This window comes from Gadus chalcogrammus, chromosome 16 (genome assembly GCF_026213295.1).
Source record: "Gadus chalcogrammus isolate NIFS_2021 chromosome 16, NIFS_Gcha_1.0, whole genome shotgun sequence".
Taxonomy (NCBI): domain Eukaryota; kingdom Metazoa; phylum Chordata; class Actinopteri; order Gadiformes; family Gadidae; genus Gadus; species Gadus chalcogrammus.
The window spans coordinates 28,778,227-28,796,808 of NC_079427.1; the positions used below are offsets into that span (position 1 = coordinate 28,778,227).

Consider the following 18,582-nt stretch of genomic DNA (forward strand, 5'->3'; position numbering starts at 1 on the left):
GTGGCAGCTTCAGCGAAAGGGTACTTTTAGTGCTGGCCCCGCCGGTCCATGTAACCTAGCTGTGATGCGTTATTCAGCTGAGCTCAGCCTTACAAAAAATTACGGTTTTCAGACACAAATTCATGTAATTTAGAAAAAAAGAATTTATATACATTATTTAGATTTTGACAGGGCCAGCAGAGAAGGCCCTGCTGGCCCTGACGGCCCACCACTGATGAATATTTGGACCGTCCTAGACGATACCTCCCATCCTCTCTCTAAGGTGTTAAGATAGTTTGCATTAAACTGTAGCCTATAAGTCTGATACTGAGGCCATTCAACAGACTTCTTTGTTGAATCGATTCCTTTAACTGTCTTGGAGACATGTCCACTTCACACATAGTGTATTGTAATTTAACTTGGTCTCTACCACCATGGCTGACATCAGCCCTGGCCAATCCTAAACTCTCCACGAAGGTTGTTTCCTTTGTATTAACTGCCCACGATGTGAAGGTTTCCCAATAAGAATCATGTTCATGTAGCCAGTGAAAACCGCAAAATCCTGACGTACATTTATGGGCAGATTTAGAATAATTAGTTGCAATTTGTATTCTCTATGCATAGCGCATCAGGTCGATATTGCTGTTTACTGCTGCTTGCACAGATTCAGGAGACCCGCAGTGAATTCAACCCGGTTGAATTCATTGGGTAGGAGCATGACAGTGTTTATTTGGCTACAGGCTTTTCTAATGTCTCTTTTTGGCTGCTGGTGTACGTGGTGCACTTTCCTATCCTTAACGTAAACATTAACCTACTCAGTAGGCCTGTCCCGACGTGAGTCAGACATGACGATTGGTCTTTCCTTTCCTTCTCAAACTACGTTACAATTGCATATTTCATCAGCCCGATTTTCAAATTTTCCCTGGGGACAAACCCCCGAACCCCCTTTTAAAATGACTAACTTCTGGGCTACAGCCCCGAATGTTTTCAATTGCTAGCGACGCTCCTGTCTGGGTCAATAGCAATTCACATGTTGTGCGCCACCATTGTCATCCCCTTGAAAGCACTTTGACACGCCATATCCTTCCACTGGTCGCTGTCATGGATGTATAATAAGAAGCGTCTCTGTGGCGTACCAAGGTTTAATGTCTGATATAATGCATTGGTTGAACCGTCTCTGTGTACTACCAAGGTCAAGCCATAATGTCATAATGCATTGGCTGCTACTGAATAGTATGCGACTGGCATCTAGTGGCCAGGACCATTCTTCAAAAAAGACATGTATATTCAATAAATGACCGTGGACGTCATTGACGACTTAAAAAAAAAAAAAATGATGATAACTTAAAATATAATTTAAAATATTTACTCGTAAGAGTATATATTTTAAGTGTCATCATTTTTTACATACTAACATTATTCTTACATTAAATTAAGGAATTAAACAGATGTGTGTATCGGTTGGACCTCACTAACATGGCGGCTAGTCAGCACCATGGCTAGTCACCGCCATGGTATATTTACACGTCACATCCGGTGAGTAGGGTCTTTTTGTTTCCCCTTATCCGCCATTTCAGTTTTTCAAGTTAGTTGTCACAGAGAATGTCTAATATGAAATATTTCATTTAAACTTAATATAAAGTTATTTATATAACCATTTTGTAAATGGCTCGAAAAATTAGAGGTTAGCTGAGCCAGCTAAATATCATCACCTAAATACAGTAGGCCTCTTGCCTCTTGCTGCACCAGTAGTAGTAGCTGCTAACCTATAGGTCGAACTACTGGTTGTTCTTCTCGAGGGCAAATTTGGGCGATAAACACCACAAAAATGAAGTTGTTGTATGTCTCCACCTGTCGTCTTCTCCCATGCGAATTATCCTGTAGAAAAGAAATAATGATGGCTGAAAAGAAGACGGAGCGCACGATCATTAAGTTATTGATTTTTCTCTGGTCAAAGCGTATACCTACTTGATTCAGTTAAAATGCAGGGGCACATTAATTGAAGTTTGATTTTCTTTTGTGGAACAATGTAGAGCAATGTTAAAGGATACATTTATAAACAAATTTATAAACAACAATCGTTGCATGTAGTAAAAGAAAAACCTCAAATGATGATTTATATTTATAGCGTATTCCAAAACGTATTTATTTACTTTACTAAAAGATATATATTTAATTTTTAATTGTTTTCAATTTTTTTAATCTTTTTATTATTATATTCTCCACAGGAATAATTTGAAGACCGCTCCATCTAGCTCCCTCCACAGCCAGACACAGCAACGATCCTCCAGCTCCATTCAGGCCGTGAAGGTGGACAGCTTTCTCTGAGCTGCTTTGGCCGTTTGCTGTTTGCTCAGCCTCCTGTTCCTCTCACGGATTTCCCCCCCGAGCCTGCACATCACACATTTTTTTATTGCTATTGTCTCCAATAGAATTGCATGCTCAGGGTGTGAGCTGAAGAGGCTTTTGAACACCCCCAGACTGCCCAGAGCCCTCTCCATTTTTTTGGTGATCTGGGTGAGAGGCCAGAAAGCGTCGATGTTCCGTCCAAATTCCCCCTCCAAAAGCTGGATGGCAGCGAAAAACCCTTCCGAAGGCCTCATTAGGTTTGCCGTTTCCGTGTATTTTTTTGCCTCCAGGAAGGGGTGGTCCTCACTTGTGGCGTAGCTGTGGTCCTGATGTCTGGCACCCAACAACAGCACCTCACAGTGTGGACAGGCCTGAACAATTTCCTCCTTTTGTAGGACCCGGACAAGCCAGCCAGCAACGTAGAACAGGCCCTCCTCCTGGATGCAATCGCCAACAGTCTACAAGTAAGAGAATATACAGTGTTACATTGAATATGAGCATGATCATATGTGAATGTCTTCCATGTGATTCATGACTGTAGCGGTGTGTCAATGCAGTATTTTGTCTTGTTGAGTTGACCTGATCTTCCACAATGTCCGATACCACTGGTTCTTCATCCTCCATCTCTGTTGTCAGGGTGGTAGGGAGGGCCATTGAGGTCATTGGAGCTGTTGAGGTGGAGGGGATTGCGTCCTCTGACATACTGGCTAGGAGGGTTGTCCCGTCATCCAGCTCGCAGTTTGATGCAGTCGATGCAGAAAGAGCAGGTAAAATGTTGGCTACACTCAAACCCCTGAGTGCAGCGGTAAATTCCCTCGCACTGGGGTTGTATTTGTGCCCCCCTTTGCCCCGAATCAAGGAGAATAGGTTCTTAAAAAAAAAAAAAAAGCAGGTGGTCAAAATCCTAGTTTTCAACAGGTAACTTTTTTATTTGCAAAGTAATTGTGTGTTGACCTACCTCAATGCAGTCCTGGTTCAATTTTGAGGTGCACAGATACTTCATTCCTGTATCTGTGCACCTCTTGTGGACAAGAAGGACACTTTTTATTGAGAGGCACATTCCGTGCTGGGAAGGAGGTGGCTTACGCTGAGATCTGGGGGGGGGGGGGGGGGGGTTGTTAGTGTGTTCCTTAGCCTAGATGTTGATTTGGTGCAGTTAGATTGTTTGTCTTTTCTTTCTTCAGGAGAAAGAAATGGCTGACTGACCTGAACTGCCAGCTTGCCACCCAGCTGATGCATTCCCTCAGGAAGTTCTCCTTCTCCTGGTTTCCGGAGCCTAGGGGTCGTCGCCAGGGGTTAGAATCCTTGACTGATCTGTAAGTAGTATAGTTGTAGATAGTCGTAGTTAGTGGGGTCAAGGTAGGTAGGTCGTAGTTAATGGGGTGTAGTTAGTAAGTTGTATGTTTGTAAAGTTAAGGTGCTATTTTTTTTTTACATAATTACCTGGAATTTAGCACATCAAAAAGGTGATTTAATTTGGCTACACAGTCAGCTGTATCTTTTGCCTCTGCTGGCAGTCTCTGCAATGTTACCATCGCAGAAATGCCTGGATCACAACAGATACGACCATTGAATAGGTGGTCAGTGTCACATTACAATCTGCTGTTAGTAATTGAAGAAAAGTTTTTCAGAAGATGAAAAAATTTACCAGCAGAGACAGTGTGGCTGAACACCTGTGCAGCCAAACTGACACGCATCTTGGAAAATGCTGGCAGCAGAATGTGCTTATCAGTAAGCTTCGGGGCCATGCGAATAGTGTGGAGCTTGTCCAGTTCATAGAATTGGCTGATGTGCTTCCAAAGGACCGTTTTTCCTTGTGTCTAAGGATGTAAATACATACATATGTGAATCATTGTGATATCTTGTATGTTCAGTACGAGTCCTTGCAATTGTGATTGCTTTGTTTACTGGGCTTACCTGTAGGGCATGTTTGAACAGGTTGTTCCTGATTGATTTCAGAAGGTGAGGGACATCAAAAATCACAGGAACCCTCTGAACCCCCACCAGGATACAGTGGGATTCCTCACCTCCCAGAGGGTCCAGGCTAGCCCCAAGGTTCCGCACAGCCTTCACATTAGGGCTTCCCTGGTCACATATTACTGCCTGCACCTTTGAAATTGGTTAATACATTGTTGTCAATGCAAGGTTGGAGTTAATTTTCATTTGTTCATTGCTGCTATTTTTTAAATGCTGCTATTTAAAAAATAAATAATAATACAACTCTTCGCACTACATACTGTCAGCCCTATATGATGTAGGTGGCGAATGGCATCCTTAATGACGGTAGCAATATCATCTGCTGGCATTGAAGATGGGGAAAAGAAGTAACCAACCGTCTGTTGAAAGAAATGCCTTAGGTAAATGTGTTTGAATATACACGGCAATATCATAACAAATGTTTTTCTAAGGTATGGCTTGCCTGCTTCCATTTCCCCATAATGCCCCTAGCCATGACGACCATCGCTTGTTTTGCTGCAGCCCCAGATGCAGATACACAATAAATGGCATCGTTCTTGCGATCGTAATCAAATTGTTTTTTGATTGACATCTCGTCCAGGACGAGTGTACACATCCTCTCCACAGGGGTCATGGTGGCGGCGATGACTCCCATTTGGGAGATGATTCCCTGTAGGAAGCCAGGCTGTCAGGAAATAAAAGGTTAATAATCAGATTTTGTTCAATCTTAAAATTGTGAAACTGGTCGAAGTTGAGTAGTCTTATTTAATAAATTCGTATTTACAGAGAAATATCCCACACGTGCGCTAACGTAACGCCGAAGTGTCCTTCCAGAAGGAAGCGAGAATATGGCCTTCATTTGTCGGTAGGCCTTTGGGCTGCTGTGTAACAGCTGCAGCCCTAGATCCTTCATGTGTCTGTTGAACCTTCTCCCTCTGTCCTTTTTCCCTGCCTCTGACAGTTGTGCCCTAATGAAGTTCCGGCAGCCCTCAGGACACCTCTGGAGCATCTCCTCCATAATTTCATGGGGACTACGAAAGAACAAGGTGGTGTTAAAATGCAATATGCATTCCCTTAAATCAAGTCTTGATAATTCTAAAGGCATATTTTGTTTGTCTTTCATTGACATTACTTGGATTTTTTTGGCATGCCAGCTGGCTTCCTTTTCCTGCGTCTTAGCCTTTGCAGCCTTGCAAGGCGTGCCTCTAGTTGTTTTATTCTCTGAAATAACAAAAAAGGCATCCTTTATGTGTGTCTGCTACTTAATAATGCTAGTCAGAATTTTGAAATTGAAGAAGCTCAGAACATCACCTGGTCCTTCTTTTGGAGACTGCTGTGCAGAATTGTCACCTGAGCCTCAGCCTGTTCTTTGGTGCCTCCATTTGACTCTACTGTCCCTTCTGCGCTCTCCTCTGTCCTCTCCTCTGTCCTTTCCTCCATTTCAACTGTTGTCTCTAGAGTCTCCTCTGTCCTTTCCGGTATAATTTCTGCTGTCTCCTCTGTGCTTTTCTCTGTCCCTCCCTATATACCTGTCTTCTTCCTCAGATTGACTCTGCTTAGCTTTTGAGGATTGAATCAGTCAATATCAAAGGATCAGTTAAAGTTATTTCATTCAATGTAATGTATGTAAATGTTATTTCAGGGGACTGTCTTAATTATTTGTATGTTGGTCTTGGTCTCAGTTATGTTACCTTCTTTTTTTTTTCGCCTTTTAAGAGGTGGGGAGGCAAGTGGTGGCGGGTTGTCGCAATCCACCAGTGTGGGGATGGCATCTCTGGTGAGTGCCACCTTTCCATTGTGCTATCCGAAGCACACACAGCACAATGTATCAGTAAATCTATAAATTTTTACTATATTTAATTTAAATTCTCATTTCTTCCAATATGCACAACTCACTTTTTTAAGGAAGCATTCCTCAAAATGCAGTTCACAGACAACGTAGCCCCCCTGCATTAACTCCTCGTGTGACATGGAGTGTCTGAGGTCACTTCGCCTCATGTTTATGAGCCATTTCATTCTCCTGAAATAGAAACCTGGATTAGAATCATAATTGTAAGACTGCATCAACTTAGTTTACATCAGTAAACAATTTCCTAGAGAGCAGTGTTCTGTTGTACTCCTCCTCATGCCTCTTCCTTTCTTGATCTCTACAGTTGGATCTTGATGCTGTGGCAACGGACAAGTCTTCTTCCTCTTTTATTATATTGTTGTTCCTCTGTCCTTTTTTCCCTGCCTATGTTCAGTGTTCAGTTCTCTTTTTTTTATTTTTTATTATTTACTATGTTACTGTTCTTATTGTGTTCTTGTGTGATGTTTGAATAAACTAGCCTGCAATGTTGGTATGTTTGTATAATTACTGTTATACAACTGTTACTGTTTCAACGTGTCCTAGACCATACTTCTCATTAACAAACATGTGTAGCTTATAATGTGTTGCAGGGCAGAGCAATTATATTCAATGGCTTAAAACAAACCCATCTGTAAAGATCACTGAATGCATAGAAATCAATCAATCAAAGTGGTGTAGATGGTTTTCCCTCTGTGCAAGGTCATTAGCCCAATGCCTACAAAAAAAATAACTGCAGTAATAGCAGATTTTGAAGTTGTTAAATCGTTAACAAACGATTTGTATGGGACAATCGTTTAATGTAATTTAAGTGCTTGAGTCTCGACACTTAAGAGAATGTCTAGCGTGCAACTTGAATAAGCCATGTGCGATTTTACCCGGGCTCCAGCGCAACTTTCCCTACCAGGTGCAGCCTCAGGAAGCCTAGGACCATTCATACAGGAGCAAGCAAGAACGTTACCTTTTTCTTTCCTTGGGAAACGAAAAGAAGGACAATCCCTTTCCACTGTTGGAGCAGTTTATCATTGCACATTTTCTAGGCATTTTATTTAACTATCTTTATTTTCGAAAAATGGACAATGACAGATGAAATGATATTGAGCGGGACATTGACTGTATAATTTAAGGTGGTCATACCGTACCATGTATACAACACATTGAACATTGAACACGAGAAATGGAAGACATTCCATCTATACCCATGTACTTTCGCCATACATAACTATATAAAAAACAAAAGGGCCTGCAGAAAAATATAAATACAGTACGCAAAAATTAACTTCGACGGAAAGTCCGCCTTAAGATAATGTTTCCGATGCGCTTCAGCTTCAGATGCCGTCAAGAGGGTCTCTGGTCGTAATCAGTCGCAAGTCCGTCCCTGACCAATCAGCATTCATTAGCAGAATGCTAGCGTATACGGCCAACAACGGCCCAAACTGTAAGAAATCGAAAGGACATAAGTGCTCATTCATTTGACTTTTGAACTATAATCTATATTGAACTTGCGGAATCTACAATAAAATTTGCGATATTTCAACGACAAGCAGGTGAAAGAGGCATATTTAGCCGTCTAGCCCCATTGACTCCCATTCATTCTGGACTCGTCCGCGATCACCCCCAGTGGATGTCTACTGGAACTACAACGAAGATCGGTACAATGGGGCGTATAGGGAGTGCCCAGGCTCTTCGTAGACGGGCTCTGGTTGTCATCAGTCGCTCGATTGTAGCTTAAATAGGCTACTTGCACAAACACTTCCTGATTCGCCGTAATACAGCTCACCAGCTTCCGGTTCCAAGATGGCAACGTTCTACACCCGGTGTTTACAGGAGCTGCCGACAATAAATATCACAGATTTGCATCGTTTATGTCGGGAAACAAAAACTCAGACAAGCAAATTGGAGAAGGGGTTTAGGCTGTTGCTTCGACCTACATTCACAGTTACGAAGGTAAGAAAACGACGTCTAACAGACGCTAGCTACTGTCAAAGTCTAATCTGTCAGTTAACTGTCACTGTCGAACGTGTATTACGATGCAGGAACAGCAAACGCCAACAAGATTTCTTAACGAGTGTTTTATATCAGCCTTGATGTTTGCCTGTTGTGTTGAGTAATAATAGTTTAAGTACAGCCACGGTTTTGTGTATATAAAAGTAACATTACTTAGCTACCTAACGTTTCTTTCCATGTAGTAACATGTTATAGATTTGATGATGCGAGTAACCCAGTACAATTGAAGCTTAATGAATTTGTATGTGTTATTTCATTCAGTGTCCAATAAAGACAAGCTGACAGTGCAGGTCAGCGTGAGAGCCTTGTGCTACAGGTCGATGGGGAAGAGCGAGGCACCACAGTTTGAGTCTAGGCAGGAAGCTGTGTTCATCCCTGTTCAGTGGTGTTTGTTTGGTTAAGCAGTAGCTAAGTGTAGTCCTCAAGGGCCACCAACTTGAATGTTTTTCATGTCTCCCTGTTTTTCACACACAATTTAATATAGTCAAGGTAATGAGTACAAGGCTACAACTTTTCAATAAACAAGATATTTATTGTCGTTTGCACAGCAGAAGTACAGGTACATTGGAATAATTGTGATTATAGGAGTCCGCTTTAAAAAAAAACACATCTTTATTTTAAGAGGGAGAGAATATAACAGTAAGCATTCAGGGTGTTAGGCTTTTTCTAGCACAGTTGAAGTACTTACCTTCATAAGAAACAAGTTGTTTTTGACACCCATGATGCTGAGGTTATATTTCTAATGATTTACCTTTTTCTCTTAGATCAAGCTTTGTGATTCATCAGCCAAGGGATGAAAAAAGAAAGAGTTAATCTATGGGCTGGAGCAGCTGTCTCTGAGAGGAAAAGAAAAAAAGTATAGCTCAAAAACAACAAATACAAATGCAATGGCATCACGTATAATTACATCTGTAACTACTTATAAAGTACTGTTGATGCACGTGCAGGTGCGACCACTTCTTTTTTCTGGGCAGCTGATTTGGTCTGGAAACACGGACCATCTTGTAGAGAAGGCTCAATCAAAGACCAAAAAAGCTATCAGATGGTTGTAGCTGGCAAATCTATTCACAAAAGACATCGCATAAAAAATTTCAATTAGAATTGTACATCAAAAGTATACATTGTTACCAAAATAATGTCAACAGTAACTAAGATTAAGATTTTATCGTATTTATAATATATATATATATATTATGTAGCAGGGTGACCTGTATTTCTCCCATATATCTGTTTCAGCATCAGTCACCTCCCTTTTACCTGTATTGTGACTTGTGCCACTACGCAACGGTTGCTCTACCGGATGGCGTCGTAACTAATCCCTGGCACTCAGCTGACAGGTTTGTTTAGTTTCCTCTTTGGGTGCAGTTCAATAACTGCACCAACTTCCTGTAAGACAACCTGATGTGTGTGGATATCTAATGCCCTAATGTGTTCTCTGTGCTCTCTTTTTAGAGTAGTGTTCTTGTCCGGGCCGTATCTTTGGGAGGCGCGGTTTGGTGGTTTGCCGTGTACTTGTGTGTAGATAAGTAGGGTGTTACCTGCTCAATTCATACATTTTTACAATTGTTTATTAATAGTATTTTGTTCTAGGACCAGCATTGGTGGAGTTGGAGACGGTCACATTCTGGCGCTGGCGCTTCAGTGCTCCTATTTTCATCTCATAGAATAATAACACGACTTTTTTCAACCATTTAAAAATAAACTTTTGTAGACTTGAACTGGAAACACGTCTCTGTAAGTCTTTACACAAATCTGTATTATAAATGTTGTTTGTTTTTGTACTATTGGTGTGGTCACATTCATATATATAAATTCTGATAAGACATGGACATCCCCAACTCCAATTACACCATCTCTCAACATGCCACTACTTGTGTCCTATTAATCATTCACATTCACATTCACGGATGTCTGCGTCGGAGCCAGCAAACCGCTGCAGTCCAAACTCTCGCTGGAGACGTAACTCCTGTAGCTCCTTTCTCAGCTCCTGTACTTCATTTGAGACGCTTTCAGCAGCTGATGCGGACATATCCATGGCAGTCGGTTCAGAGAGAGCAGTAGTCTTGATCGTTGAATAGGAGATCAACTTCATCTTCCGGAGGGGCAGTTTCGACGAACCGATCAACTCTCTCCCACACGCCGCCCCTTGGGGTTTCGACTGTATACTGGTTCCACTCAAAAAGGGTCGCTACGGCACCTTTTGCAAGTCTCCTTCGACCCTGAGGAGTAGTTGGCTCAATCAACTTGTCGGGACTAAAGTGTCTGCTACAGACCTTGGAGTGAGTGGTGATGACATATGCATCCCGGCGTATGTTGACAATCCATCGACTCCTCACGTCAGTTTGGCTCGGAAAGCCATGAAAACTTAATACCCCGTTGAATTTTGCTGACGCTGTACAGTTCGGGACACATCTGTGCTCTGTATAGGTTGTCTCCTGCCTCTGAAAAGGTCCAGTTTTTAGATGTTTGCGGTCTTTATCCATGTTTACAGTATCAAAGTCAGCAGGCTAGCGCAATAAACACACAGACCGGAAGCAACCGAGCTGTATTATTTGAAACAGGAAGTACGTCACACAGCTTAGTGCATACACCCTATTGAGTTGCAAAAACACAGCACCAGACCGGTGCTCTGGGGTTGACACTGAAACGCGGAAGGTTCAACCGGATACGACCCCACCGGTGTATTGGTGACTGATGACCGTGGGCTGGTCGCGGATGTCGCCTGCTCTACAGACGGCTTCCAGGCGCTAAAGTTCTGTATGAGTTGAAGCCTTGCTGGTGGGCACGGGGAAGGCCCGTGAAGCCTCGGCTCTCGAGTGAGGAGCATGGCCGGTCACTTCGACGCGGAGGACCGCGGTACCTGGTACTGGGGTCGTCTGAGCCGACAGGAGGCGGTGTCGCTGCTGCAGGGCCAGAGGCACGGCGTGTTCCTGGTCCGGGACTCCATCACCAGCCCCGGGGACTACGTGCTCTCCGTGTCGGAGAACTCCAAAGTCTCGCATTACATCATCAACAGCATCAGCAACAATCAAAGACTATCCGGCAATCCAGGTAAGAGCATAATATCCGGGGCCGGCTGAATTCATCCATTGAAAACCAGTGTCCGACTGGATGTGTAATGACCCGCTCCATCTGGAACAACTTCTTTATTATAGCCTAAAAATCTCGCAGCATCTCCTCTCATGCATACTACAAAGGAGAGTCATATTCCTTGATAGCAGTTAACAAATAAAGCACGTAACTATGAACTTAAGGATTAAAATTGACAGCTATAGCAATCAATCAATCAATCATTCTTTATTAATTATAGTGTCGAATCACAACAGAAGTTATGTCATGTCAGAGAGTGGCGGCAGAGAGTGGAGAGCGAGCAAGTCCTCGAACATGGACGGAGGGGGAACAACTCCTCAGGCTCTCGCATGTCAAGTGGTCAACCTGAGAGGGACATGGATACATTATTACGTCTCTAATCATCACAAATTAAGTATGATTTCATAAAACATAAAAAATGATAAACTCACCATACTAGAGGAGACTCAACAGCCAAACTTTGGTGCAGTGAATGCAGAGAGTGGAGGCAGAGTGAGAACAAGTCCTCGAACATGGACGGAGGGGGAACAACTCCTCAGGCTCTCACATGTCAAGTGGTCAACCTGAGAGGGACATGGACACATTATTAATTATGAAAAATAAAGAAAATGTTTTCCTCTGTCCTGCACCTAGAGTTGAAAACGTTTTGGATGTGCGTTTCTTTTAGTACTTTTTTTAAATTATTATAATTATGAAGTATGAATTTATCTAACATTCAAAAATACATGATAAACTTACCTAATTCTAACAGTGGTCTCAAATGAGAGAACAAGTCAACATATAGAACAGAGGTAGAACGACTCCTCAAATATATCAGAACAACCTGTAATGGAGAATAATTGATCATTTAGTGTACATGATCACGCCATTAAGGATCAACACATAAGCACAATAAAACTTCTGAAAGCATCATTAAAATGACAAATAATGAATACTACATCCATAATGTGTGATGTGTGATAATATTAAATATTTCTCGCCTTATCAGTGGAGCAGCTTTTTAAGCAGCTCAGTCTTCTCTGCAAGTCTGTCTATCACAGAGTCAGAGTCCAAGGCCCTGAGAATGTCTTTCTCTGTGGCCATTAGGGATGGGCATGATTAATCGACGATCGACTAATTGATCGTTAAGAATTTCGCTGATTACGTAAATTTTTCATCGATTAAACTAATGCAGTGTGCAATTAAACATTTTACCACAAGGGGGCAATATTTAAATTTGCGGCTCCTCCCCCGCAATAAACATCCCGCTTTGAACGGTGAACTCTTTACGCCTTACAGCTATAAAAAGCTATAAAAACTACAAAATGACTATTAATGCAGGCTATGTGGAAAATGCGCCGACTTTGGCTCAGCCTGGATCCGCAAAGGTGGCTGCTACGAAAAGTGTACATCTCCACACACTTCGCGATTTGACCGTTTTCAGTACACTTATTTTCGCCCGATCTGAATCGGAAGTGTGTGGCGATGTACAATTTTCGTACTCAACTGCAGCCATCTTAGCTACGTAGCGGAAGAGGGCGGAGCCAGGCTGAGCCAAAGTCGGCGCATTTTCCACATAGCCTCCATTAATAGTCATTTTGTAGTTTTTATAGCTTTTTATAGCTGCTAGGCATAAAGAGCTCACCGTTCAAAGCGAGATGTTTATTGCGGGGGAGGAGCCGCAAATTAAAATATTGCCCCTGTGTGGTAAAATGTTTAATTGCGCACTGCATTAGTTAAATCGATTAAAAATGTACGTAATAGACGAAATTCTTAACGATCAATTCGATTAATCATGCCCATCCCTAATGAATAACGCAATGCCATTGAGGAGCGTAAACAGGGACCCACTCTCAATAACAATCTGGGTTGTGTTTGCAAGCACCAGATTTAGTACATGTGTGTAGCACATGCACCTGGTTTGGAGATTGTGCAGACAACAGTGAGGAGAATCCTTTGTATTTGCCTTGCATGTTTGATGCCCCATCAGTCGCATTTCCAATGCACATGGTCTTGCTGAAGCCCATTTTGTCCAGAACTACTGGCAGCTTGTCGACAAAGGCCTGTCCAGTGGATGAACTGCACTTCAGCACTGCAACAAGCCTCTCCTGAACAACATCAGTAACATACCTCATAATTATAGAGCATTGATCCTGAGAGGTGATGCGTTGTGTCCAGTTGAACTGAAAACATTCCTGCTTTCTTGATATCACTGGAGATGTTTTCCTGAATCAGATGGTGAATTGCATCTATCACTGAGTTGACTGTGGTTTTGGAGAGTAAAGTTACAAGGAGCCTCTGCCTCTTGTGCCACCAGACAAATGCAACTTTTTGCTGTTCTCAATGCAGCTGTCCAGGTGCTCTTTTAAACAGAAATCATACTTCCCCAGTAGAAGTATGAGCTCCAAGAAATTACCATGATCAACTGTTTGGTCTTCCAGGGTATATGCTGCCTCATTTTCTGACCTCCTGTATGCAAGCCCCCTCTTCCCAAGAATCTTGATGACATCTATGATGCGCTCCAAAACCTGCCTTCTCTTTCTTACCTGCTCTCTGTGCGCCGATATCTGAATCCCGCCAATCACACTGCCGATATCAGCACTGGCAGTATTCAAGAGGGAAGCTTCAGCACAGTTTCTGTGTGCGCTGCTTCTCTCATGCTTCTCTGTGCGCTGGTGTATATGCCTCCCAGGGGTTTTTCTAGAAAAAATTCACAAGGGGGAAAATTTCAAAAGCTCCGCAGTGCGGAGCTTTTGAAATTTTGAGGTAGAAATGTGATCATTCTGAGGCTTGTGAAGGACCAGTATGTTGACTCGTATAGTAAGGCCAAATTACTCAAAATGGCTAAGTTACCATAGATGCAGAACATTACATACAGTAATGTATATAGAAAAAAAAACACGTATATACGCTATATTTTCTTTCTTCTCAGACACTCTCAGATTCACTGAACTGATAAATTTGGTTCGGGAGAAGAGATAAAAGCCCGCCTACACTGCAAACTGATTGGTTGACTTACCGATCCAGGCCAATCAGGAGGCGCCTGAGGCTCACGTGCACACTGCCTCATGCACAGTTTCTAGATCCCTCTCTGTTGTGCTGCGCGCTCGCTACACAGATGCGAACGCGGTTAGGAGCACGTCTGTCTCCTGTGCGCGGTCTTGCTCGCTCGCTCTCCATTCCCGGAGATTTTAAGTAATTATTATTATTTATTTTTTTAAGTAATTTAAAATTTTCGACAAGGAGGCGCTGGGTTGAAACAAGGAGGCGCAGCGCCCCTCTTTCCCGGTTTAGATTAACCCCTGCCTCCAATCTGACAATTCACTGATGAACAGACTGCTAGGTACGGCCACACCAAACGCGTTATTCGCGTTTGGGGCGTCGAAAATCTGCATTTTTGCATAGGGAACCATTGGCGTAGACGCGTTTAAACGTGTTGAAGCGTCGCATTAGGGGCGTTAGACACGGCAGACGCATGTAATTACGCACGCAGTAACGCGCCCAACGCACCAACGCCCGGAGTTCAAAAAATGTAACTTCCAACGCGTGATGCTTTGCCGCGATAGCCAATCAGCGTGGAGCTTGACCCGACGTCACTGGCAGAGAGTAGTGACGCTTGCACAGAAGCATATGGCGGACATCTTTATTTATTCTGGGTGGAAATAGTAACATAGTTACGCCATTAAATGCATTTATGTAAACATTTTTAGCGAGAAATGTGGATTTTACTTTCATAATGTTCGCTCGGTGAATGTGAAGGATGTTTGGTTTGATAGTTATGACGAAGAGGGAACGCTCCATTCACTTGCATGGACAGCGTCTCTGGTTGCTAAGCAACCTCAACGTCTTGGCGGACTATATCTCTGCTGATCCAACACTACGAATGCTGGAAACACACCAGACACTATATGTGAAGTTATTTAACCAGATTATTGTTATTTATATCCGAGATTATTTAATCTAATCCGATCTAAAAATCTATCATGCACCCAAACACGGCAGCGTTTGCGTTTCATACCTCGGACTTCTAAATCCAGCGCAGCCACAGGCGCGTTAGGCGAGTTGCACCATTTTTGTGACAATGATCAAGTGTCAAGTTAGGCGCGTTACACGCGTTATCCAACGCGAGTAACGCATTTGGTGTGGCCGTACCATATCAATTCTCTTACCGAATGCCATGCAGATGAAACAATACATCATTTGACGCTCTAGACAGTACGTCGGCCACTTTCTACTGGTGGTGCCGTCTCTGCTACAAAACACTTTCTGCACCACTGGATTGTTACTTTTTTGTTGAGAATGGAAATTAAAAAATGACTGGAGATCTTTTTGATTAGATTGTGAAAAGAAATCCGTTATTTGACTGGCACACTCCTCACTCTCTACAGCTTCTCTCTCAGGTGATCCTGACTTTGTGCTGACACACTCCTCACTCTCTACAGGTGGTGCAATCTTTGGGCTGCCTGCATTGGTCTGGCTCTCCCTTAATTTACCAGCTGGACTTGCCCTGAACCTGTCTGGGCATGACATAGGGAAAGCATTTATCATTGGATGGGGAAAAAACTGAAAACCACAGCATAATGTACAAGATAAAAGATTAGTTCATATTGAACGAAACGTTCATGAGCGTAACAACACTAATGGCTTTGTCATGTTTTCATTATGACAGTAGTGTTTTCCAATGCAGCCATTTGAAAACTACAGTAAAGGTACACGGAAATTAAAGTTACACACAAATGATACCTACGAAATAGTTATCACCTCAGTAAACAATAAATTAATTGAAAGATTTAAATTCAATGGCAAATATTGCAAATTAAACTAATTATTTCCTATAGGTTTACTTGTATTTTGTGCTAAAATTCAAAGTATCCCATCTGTATCTACAATACAGCTTGATTCTGCATCTCTATTTACAGCTCATTAGCAAATTTACTGTTGCTATGGTAACAAGAGACTGCTGACGTTAGCAGCTGTTAGCTAGCTTAGCTAAATCATCTTAACAATAATAACTAGGGCTGTCAAGCGATAATTTTTTTTAATCTAATTAATTACAGGTTCTGTGATTAATTAATCTTAATGAATCTAGGGCCCTATGAAATTCGCGATAACGAAAACGCGGACGGAATCACGGAATTGGACAATAAAAACGGAATCAACTGATAATTATTTTTATTTTTTATTATTTTATTAAGCAGGAAAGTATTAAAAGTAACAAAGTTACAATTTAAAACGGGCCTGTCTTAGTAAAATAACTGATTTCCAGCAGGTTCCTGTCCTTCAGCACATATAACATGCAACAGGGACAAGGCACATCAGACGTCACATTTACAATATGCAGCGGAATTCGCCATTATTTTGGTGAAATTCAGTTTCGAGGGAAAAGGGAAACAACACAGGTGACATTAACCTCACTGAATGTTTAGCAGTCACTCGCACAACAATGTTAAAAAAAAATCCCCGGTCCACCACGCAAACAATAGGTCCCGCTCCTAACAAGAACCCGAAGAAGAAGTTGAAGCGCCCGTAATTCGGTTCTAACGCCAAATTCAGAGCCAAACAATATCCAAAACACTTCTATCACTCAGGTGTTTTGTAGAATGTCAACATACTATCGATTGGAAACGCAAAGATACGTGCGATGACCACTTGAAGTCCAAAATCCATTAGGGATGCACCGATCCGCTTTTTTCACCTCCGATACCGATACCGATATCTGAGGTTTAGTATCGGCCGATACCGATCCGATACCGATATAGAAAAACAGCGCGAAATTACAAACTGTAAGTTTCATTGAGGGGAAAAGACTGGGATCATGAGACTTGAATTTTTGGAGGTGCTTTATAAGGTTTGTGGTATTAAAGCTAGAAGGTTTAGTACCACCCCTCGGGACATTTACTTTGCATATGTTGCATGTAGCCGTGGAGCTTGCTGGCTTAGGTAAAGTGAAATAGCTCCAGATAGCAGATCCTTTTGCTCGCTCCATTTTGCAATCACTGTAGGCTCCGCACGGCGTGTTGCTTGTTTATGACGTCACTCACAGCGCACAGCATAGAAACTGAATAGATCAGCCAATAGATGGATGGATACACTTTTATCAATCCCGTGAGAACATTTTCGTGGGAAATTCAATTATCAAAGCAGCAAGGTAGTAGGAATAGGATTCAAGTATGTACATAAACGAAAAAAAAAAAATATATATATTAAGTAGAGGACCGCATGTGTGGAACATGCTGCGGCCGCACATGGACAGTTGCGCACACCGTAGCTGTGTTCAAAATCGTTCCCTATTAACTCACTCAATCACTATCAGGGGTTTTTCTAGAAAAAAAAAGTAGAAGGGAGCAGACCCCTGCGCAAAGCCGAGTGAGCAACGCGACCGAGGCGGGGGATGGTGTGGAAGGGGGGTCTCCCCCTTCCACGGCGCGAAGCCTTTGAAAAAATAATGATTAAATGGTACATTCTGAGGCTATCTTAGAGAGAAATTCTAGCTCTTGTGGTCATCCTGAAAAACTAAAATACTATCAACTTTTGGTAGACTTGTACAACTTTACCCTGTAAATAAACACGACAAATTTCAAAAATATTGGCTAAACTTTTATTAAGTAGGACAAATCACAACAGCAGCCGTCTGTTCCTGAGACTACCCCAACGGCTCACTGCCTTGTCAAAATCAAATTGATCAATTGCAGGCCCCTCAATACTGATCCTGAGGAGGTGGTTCAGGGTAGCGTTAGTCATGGTAGACCTCCTGTGCCATGCCTCTATGGAACAAGTTTTGGGGCTCTAGAGTCAATAATGGCGACGCTATAGAAATGTTACTATTGTTGTCGTTTTCAGTTTTGCACTTTGCAGACGGTCCCTAAGCTCGCGGCTGAAAGCCGACTGCTCGTAGAAGCCAATGCAATTCACCGTTCGGTAAAGACGGCTCGTTTGGATGAACTACTCTGGGTTACTACACTTTTATTGGGCTAATTCGGCCGTGCAGCTGCCATTTAGTTCCCTGCTACGGGTTCCCTGGTAACAGGGAACCCTGTTCGACTGTTCGACTGTTCGTTTTGCTCTCGCAAAACTCTTGATCAACACTCAGCATTTGTTTATTTCTGTCGTTCATTGAAACCGCTTTGTGCAGAGAGAACTGGAATGGTCTTGTATACTTGCTTAGCATCTTAGCGCCTAGACCAAAAACCCATTCAAATACATAGTAGCTAGCTAGCTAGCTGCTAATAACTTTAACGTTAGCATGTCGACTCGGTCTGGGAAACTCCAATTCGGATCGGAATATTTTTGGACTAATTATAAGTTATTTGAGGATCAGACACATTGTCAGGTGGTGGTGTTGGGATATTTTCGCGGAGAAAAGATCGTTTTGAGAA

At 42.4% G+C, this 18,582-nt stretch overlaps 2 protein-coding genes and 2 long non-coding RNA genes across 15 annotated transcripts in view; 2 read left to right on the forward strand and 2 right to left on the reverse strand.

The window, feature by feature from the left end:
* The first annotated feature begins 1,604 nt into the window (after positions 1-1,604).
* LOC130406533 (uncharacterized) lies at positions 1,605-6,586 on the forward strand. Of its 6 annotated transcripts, none has more exons than XR_008904464.1 (10): positions 1,605-2,496; positions 2,619-2,792; positions 2,965-3,095; positions 3,513-3,644; positions 4,288-4,473; positions 4,572-4,685; positions 4,886-4,986; positions 5,246-5,330; positions 6,001-6,061; positions 6,438-6,583. It is a non-coding gene; the product is annotated as an uncharacterized LOC130406533 (long non-coding RNA). The 6 variants fall into 6 exon arrangements; XR_008904463.1 differs by having other exon boundaries at positions 1,605-2,289; positions 2,412-2,792; XR_008904462.1 differs by having other exon boundaries at positions 1,605-2,792; positions 4,267-4,473; positions 6,438-6,586.
* LOC130406525 (uncharacterized) lies at positions 3,722-5,796 on the reverse strand. 2 transcript variants are annotated; one of them, XM_056612154.1, is made up of 5 exons: positions 5,596-5,796; positions 4,566-5,505; positions 4,246-4,437; positions 3,977-4,148; positions 3,722-3,874 (listed from the first exon to the last, which is right to left on the reverse strand). In XM_056612154.1, exons 2-5 carry the CDS (start codon positions 4,755-4,757, stop codon positions 3,768-3,770), a joined length of 663 nt encoding a protein of 220 aa, XP_056468129.1. In that variant the 5' UTR covers positions 4,758-5,505; positions 5,596-5,796; the 3' UTR covers positions 3,722-3,767. The 2 variants fall into 2 exon arrangements, with proteins under 2 accessions (XP_056468129.1, XP_056468130.1); XM_056612155.1 differs by having other exon boundaries at positions 4,566-4,969; positions 5,069-5,796.
* Positions 5,937-7,336, reverse strand: LOC130406534 (uncharacterized). The gene is made up of 3 exons (XR_008904465.1): positions 7,092-7,336; positions 6,181-6,304; positions 5,937-6,084 (listed from the first exon to the last, which is right to left on the reverse strand). It is a non-coding gene; the product is annotated as an uncharacterized LOC130406534 (long non-coding RNA).
* A 472-nt stretch (positions 7,337-7,808) lies between these two features.
* LOC130406517 (adapter molecule crk-like) overlaps positions 7,809-18,582 on the forward strand; it is a 68,485-nt gene continuing 57,711 nt past the window's right edge. The window contains exons 1-2 of one of the 6 annotated variants that reach the window (XM_056612143.1): positions 7,809-9,474; positions 9,590-11,188. In XM_056612143.1, coding sequence (XP_056468118.1) covers positions 10,963-11,188 — 226 coding nt within the window. In that variant the 5' untranslated portion in view covers positions 7,809-9,474; positions 9,590-10,962. Of the gene's footprint in view, positions 11,189-18,582 lie in introns of all 6 variants that reach the window. The other 5 variants (XM_056612144.1, XM_056612142.1, XM_056612141.1 and 2 more) reach the window with 5 other exon arrangements.

Excerpts from the sequence above, each read along its gene's own strand:
- LOC130406525 (XM_056612154.1), bottom strand. The coding sequence starts at position 4,757 with ATGGAAGCAGGCAAGCCATACCTTAGAAAAACATTTGTTATGATATTG. Across the intron at positions 4,438-4,565 it reads TACATCATATAGGGCTGACA|GTGCAGGCAGTAATATGTGA; the intron begins GTATGTAGTGCG and ends CCAATTTCAAAG. Across the intron at positions 4,149-4,245 it reads TGTTCAAACATGCCCTACAG|ACACAAGGAAAAACGGTCCT; the intron begins GTAAGCCCAGTA and ends TTACATCCTTAG.